The sequence below is a fragment of the Sinocyclocheilus rhinocerous genome, unplaced genomic scaffold (genome assembly GCF_001515625.1).
Source record: "Sinocyclocheilus rhinocerous isolate Xijiao unplaced genomic scaffold, SAMN03320098_v1.1 scaffold1515, whole genome shotgun sequence".
Lineage (NCBI taxonomy): Eukaryota > Metazoa > Chordata > Actinopteri > Cypriniformes > Cyprinidae > Sinocyclocheilus > Sinocyclocheilus rhinocerous.
In genome coordinates this window covers 24,944-31,441 of record NW_015627243.1, presented here as the reverse complement: position 1 = coordinate 31,441, position 6,498 = coordinate 24,944, and the positions used below count along the sequence as shown (strand labels likewise).

General features: G+C 37.6%; 1 protein-coding gene across 1 annotated transcript in view; it reads left to right on the top strand.

Annotated features, from left to right (window-relative positions):
* The window catches only part of LOC107724223 (vesicle transport through interaction with t-SNAREs homolog 1B-like), a 12,929-nt gene that overhangs the window by 954 nt on the left and 5,477 nt on the right, over positions 1–6,498 (top strand). The window contains exons 2-3 of the mRNA XM_016533065.1: positions 1,129–1,187; positions 2,649–2,840. Coding sequence (XP_016388551.1) covers positions 1,129–1,187; positions 2,649–2,840 — 251 coding nt within the window. The remainder of the gene's footprint in view (positions 1–1,128; positions 1,188–2,648; positions 2,841–6,498) is intronic.

Genomic DNA, 6,498 nt, shown 5'->3' with positions numbered 1-6,498 from the left:
GCGCCGCTCGCCTCCGGTGTAGACACGATGTAAGTTAATACAGCTTTCTGTTTGAATTTTCATGCCACATTATTTGAAATTAGCGCGGGCCAAACTTTTTTCTCTCAAGCGGGCGCCTATTGAGGAAGCCTGATTTAGAGGTCTGCATTCCCGCGGCTCTCGCGCGGGACCCGACCAGATTTCTTGCGACAGCATGTGCATAACGGTCCTCAGAGCAGGCTAACCGGTGGTAAATATACGGCCATCAGACAGAACAGGCATGTTGTCGGTGAGTGACAGAGCAAAATAAGGATGGCAGAGCAAAGTGTGGATGCGCTGTTTTAAGGACGTTCAACTCGGTTTTGTTCATATTTTGCTTAGCCTGTACTAATTTTAAATGACAGATGTCGTATTTATTTATTTTTCTCTGCGACTCTTTTCTTACTGTGTTAACAGCAAAATGCTAAACGAATTTTGTATTTTGACAAGATGAATAAAAATAAGAAATGCAATTTTTGTACAACCTACATTTTTATTTTCTCTGCAGCACTTTTTTCCTACTGTACTGACAGCAAGATGTTAAACGAATTTTGTGTCTTGACAAGACGAATAAAAATAACAAATACAATTTTGTGCAGACTACACTTTTATTTGTTATCCTATCTCTCTTTCAGTAGTGGAAATTTAAATGTGAGATTCTGGAAACGAGATCTAAATTTAGCGGTAATGGTCGCGTCGGGAAGAAAATTATTCTAAGCGGACAGCGGGTGAACAAAGAGCGAATATATCGCGGGTGCGGATTATAACCTCGAGGGAGCGGGACTAAAAAAAACAGTCCCGCGCAGGCCTCTACTCTGATTTAGACAGTTGAGTGCACACACTGGTGTGTATATAGGAGTGTAGGACAGAAACACGGTTTTGGTCATTTTTATTTAAGCACAAGTTTTTGCTTAAATTTTTTTTCACACAAAATTATTAATATTAGTAGTAGTATTAGTATTATTATGTCTTAAAAGGCTACAGATTTAACATTACGAACCAATATTAGTTATCTCAGTGTAATCTGCATTGTGTTATTATGGTATTAGTGATAAATAGTTTTGTAAATATGAACACATTAATGCGATTAATTAACTCTTTGTTTTCCAGAGGAAAGGAAGAGGATTGTCAGGGACTTTGATGAGCGTGTTTCAGAGGCTGAAGAAGTGGTAAGTTAGTTGTTGGTTTGGATTGACACTACTAGTTGAAAGTTTGGACACAATTTTAAAATTATGATTATTATTTCAATTTCTATAGTAATTTCGAAACTTCTGAAATATTATATAAATAATTGGCTAGGAATTGCTATTTGACAGTGCAGTCTCTCTCTCTCTCTCTCTCTATTTTTAAATGACATTTGATTTGCCAGCTGTCATTAGCTTTAAGCAATAGTTAATGATGGGAAAGTTTCATGATATTCTGACATTGAAATATTTGGCATTGACAGAGTACTGTTGTATAAAAAAAAATATATTTTTAAATAGTTAGAACCTTTATGACATTTGCATTACATTTGCAGGCGCTTTTATCCAATACGACATTCAAATGGGGAAACATAACAAGCAATTTATCCCAAAGCCAACCGTATTCATAGTATACCATGCCAAGTTTATTAGAAATCTAGATGAGGAAACAAAATTGTGATGGTCTCAGCAGATCGGGTGTAGGCTGATTCAACCAGAGAGGAGCAGAGAGGGTGAAAGTTTTGGAGACTGGCACATTAATTCTCATGGAATTTTTGGGGATTTGCTTTCAAAGTATTTTGACAAATGTTTGGATCAGTTTAGACACCAGGTGGCAGTAATGCTTCAGACAAACAGTGACAGTCTGCCTTGTTAGGACATACAGTACAAACCAGTGCCTAGTGTTTTGAATCCATTGGATTGTGTGCAGACAAGTTACTATTGTTGCTTTGTACTGCTGTTATTATTGTATAGGACATTAATATTATTTAAATGTGAAATGTAAGTACAGTAGATGCAACTATGCAAAACAATTACAAAGTACATTAGCTCATCCGTATCATTCTTTAACTACATGAACTATACTGTTCAAAAGTCTGGGGTCTTTTTTTATTAAGAATGTAATGTTTTTATTCAGAAATGATGCTTTGAATTGATTAAAAACTGACAGTAAACACATTTATAATGTCTTAATTTCTATTTTTAAAAAATGCTGTTGAACTCACTGTCTTCAGAGAGTCCTGAACAATGTACCATTGTTTCAACAAAAATATTAAGCAGTACAAATGTTTTCAACATTGATAATAATAAGAAATGTTTCTTGAGCACCAAATCAGTATATTAGAGTGATTTCTGAAGGATCATGTGACACTGAAGACTGTAGTAATGGTTGCTGAAAATATAGCTTTGCTATCAAAGGAATAAATAACAGTTTTGATATATATGAAAACAGTGATTTTAAATTGTAATAAAATTTCACAATGTTACAGTTTAACTGTATTTTTTAACAAATAAATGTTGAATTGGTGAACATAAGAGACTTCTTTCAAAAACATAAAAAAATGTACAGACTTCAGACTTCTGAACGATAGTTTATGTAAATACACAGTAACATGAGAACCGACTGACCGCCTGAGTTTGTCAATGAATGTACGATGTCTCTCCCAGCTTCAGGGCATGGAACAGGAGCTGTTTGGTGCTCCATCATCCTTTCGAACCCCCATGTCAACAAAGATTCGACTGTACCGGCGAGATCTGGCCAAACTACAGAGAGAGATACGCCTCTCAGCGACACCAGGGTTTTCTAGTTACACTGGAGATGGCAGACAAGAGATTTATGCCACTCAGAATGACCAGAGCGTGAGTAGAGTTTTACCAGTCCCTCACTAAAAGGAGCAGTTCACATAATAAAGAAAATTCTGTCATGAATTACATACACTTGGATGCATTTGAAAAGGTTAGGGTTAGAAAGTGATGGCTTTCTGTTTTCAGTCTAACACTAAAGGTTTCATGGTGGAAGAAGGTCATATATTGAGGATAAGCAAATGATGACACAGTTTTCTGTTTCGGTTGTACTGACCCTTAAAGGTCCCTGAAATGCTTAGAAACGCGCAGCGTTACTCTGTGTTGACGTCATTTTAACTGAAACAGGAAGACAGGGCGGGACATATCAATCAGCCCCGCCCCTTTTTAAAATAGCCAATAGCGTTCGTTTATATCACAGCTTGGACTAGAGCCGTTCAGAGCCGTTGAGCTCCGTAAAGCCGCATTTGACAGGGTATGCCAACCACAATCTCATCCATATTGCTATAAAATATAGCATTCTGTGTAGAATTCAAATAGCTCCGATACATTTTGTGGTCTGCGCCGACTCGCACATGTGATCCGCTCCGTGCTATCGTGTCTCTGGACCGGAGCAGAGTGTGTGTGCGGTGCGGTGGTTAGCGTGACACAGCGCGAAACCAGACTTCTTTTTTTTTCTCAATGGAAAGCATATTTACACTGTTTGAATCGTTCCCTGTCCCCTATATAGTGCACTACGTGCCATTCACTGTACAGAAAATACTAATTCTGTGGACAAGTGACCGATTTCAGCCGCGGCTTCAGCGTCTATTTTACAGTGTAGGGGGCGGGCGCTTCGGATTCTAGAGAGCATTTGATTGGACAGAAAGTTTGATGAGAACCTGAAGTACGATGTGACTTCAAAAAAATCGTTGAGCCGTTTTGGCGGAAGTGACGAACTGCAAGCTTTGAATGCTTATATCTTCTAAATGCGAATTTTGTCACTGTTTTGGAGCACACTGCCTTATAGACAGTTATTATTTCAATTTCTATAGTAATTTCGAAACTTCTGAAATATTATATAAATAATTGGCTAGGAATTGCTATTTGACAGTGCAGTCTCTCTCTCTCTCTCTCTCTATTTTTAAATGACATTTGATTTGCCAGCTGTCATTAGCTTTAAGCAATAGTTAATGATGGGAAAGTTTCATGATATTCTGACATTGAAATATTTGGCATTGACAGAGTACTGTTGTATAAAAAAAAAAATATTTTTAAATAGTTAGAACCTTTATGACATTTGCATTACATTTGCAGGCGCTTTTATCCAATACGACATTCAAATGGGGAAACATAACAAGCAATTTATCCCAAAGCCAACCGTATTCATAGTATACCATGCCAAGTTTATTAGAAATCTAGATGAGGAAACAAAATTGTGATGGTCTCAGCAGATCGGGTGTAGGCTGATTCAACCAGAGAGGAGCAGAGAGGGTGAAAGTTTTGGAGACTGGCACATTAATTCTCATGGAATTTTTGGGGATTTGCTTTCAAAGTATTTTGACAAATGTTTGGATCAGTTTAGACACCAGGTGGCAGTAATGCTTCAGACAAACAGTGACAGTCTGCCTTGTTAGGACATACAGTACAAACCAGTGCCTAGTGTTTTGAATCCATTGGATTGTGTGCAGACAAGTTACTATTGTTGCTTTGTACTGCTGTTATTATTGTATAGGACATTAATATTATTTAAATGTGAAATGTAAGTACAGTAGATGCAACTATGCAAAACAATTACAAAGTACATTAGCTCATCCGTATCATTCTTTAACTACATGAACTATACTGTTCAAAAGTCTGGGGTCTTTTTTTATTAAGAATGTAATGTTTTTATTCAGAAATGATGCTTTGAATTGATTAAAAACTGACAGTAAACACATTTATAATGTCTTAATTTCTATTTTAAAAAAATGCTGTTGAACTCACTGTCTTCAGAGAGTCCTGAACAATGTACCATTGTTTCAACAAAAATATTAAGCAGTACAAATGTTTTCAACATTGATAATAATAAGAAATGTTTCTTGAGCACCAAATCAGTATATTAGAGTGATTTCTGAAGGATCATGTGACACTGAAGACTGTAGTAATGGTTGCTGAAAATATAGCTTTGCTATCAAAGGAATAAATAACAGTTTTGATATATATGAAAACAGTGATTTTAAATTGTAATAAAATTTCACAATGTTACAGTTTAACTGTATTTTTTAACAAATAAATGTTGAATTGGTGAACATAAGAGACTTCTTTCAAAAACATAAAAAAATGTACAGACTTCAGACTTCTGAACGATAGTTTATGTAAATACACAGTAACATGAGAACCGACTGACCGCCTGAGTTTGTCAATGAATGTACGATGTCTCTCCCAGCTTCAGGGCATGGAACAGGAGCTGTTTGGTGCTCCATCATCCTTTCGAACCCCCATGTCAACAAAGATTCGACTGTACCGGCGAGATCTGGCCAAACTACAGAGAGAGATACGCCTCTCAGCGACACCAGGGTTTTCTAGTTACACTGGAGATGGCAGACAAGAGATTTATGCCACTCAGAATGACCAGAGCGTGAGTAGAGTTTTACCAGTCCCTCACTAAAAGGAGCAGTTCACATAATAAAGAAAATTCTGTCATGAATTACATACACTTGGATGCATTTGAAAAGGTTAGGGTTAGAAAGTGATGGCTTTCTGTTTTCAGTCTAACACTAAAGGTTTCATGGTGGAAGAAGGTCATATATTGAGGATAAGCAAATGATGACACAGTTTTCTGTTTCGGTTGTACTGACCCTTAAAGGTCCCTGAAATGCTTAGAAACGCGCAGCGTTACTCTGTGTTGACGTCATTTTAACTGAAACAGGAAGACAGGGCGGGACATATCAATCAGCCCCGCCCCTTTTTAAAATAGCCAATAGCGTTCGTTTATATCACAGCTTGGACTAGAGCCGTTCAGAGCCGTTGAGCTCCGTAAAGCCGCATTTGACAGGGTATGCCAGCCACAATCTCATCCATATTGCTATAAAATATAGCATTCTGTGTAGAATTCAAATAGCTCCGATACATTTTGTGGTCTGCGCCGACTCGCACATGTGATCCGCTCCGTGCTATCGTGTCTCTGGACCGGAGCAGAGTGTGTGTGCGGTGCGATGGTTAGCGTGACACAGCGCGAAACCAGACTTCTTTTTTTCCTCAATGGAAAGCATATTTACACTGTTTGAATCGTTCCCTGTCCCCTATATAGTGCACTACGTGCCATTCACTGTACAGAAAATACTAATTCTGTGGACAAGTGACCGATTTCAGCCGCGGCTTCAGCGTCTATTTTATAGTGTAGGGGCGGCCGCTTCGGATTCTAGAGAGCATTTGATTGGACAGAAAGTTTGATGAGAAGCTGAAGTACGATGTGACGTCAAAAAAATAGCTGAGCCGTTTTGGCGGAAGTGACGAACTGCAAGCTTTGAATGCTTATATCTTCTAAATGCAAATTTTGTCACTGATTTGGAGCACACTGCCTTATAGATAACCTTAAGACTAACATATTGATACTAACACCCAAAAAACTGTAATTTTGATTTCATGGGGACTTTAAAAATCACTTTTTGTTATGTTGGTTGTCTCTTTACATCTTGATAGCAATCACTAAGTTAAGTGGTTTAAATGTATTTATATCGTCTGTGGAAGGTGT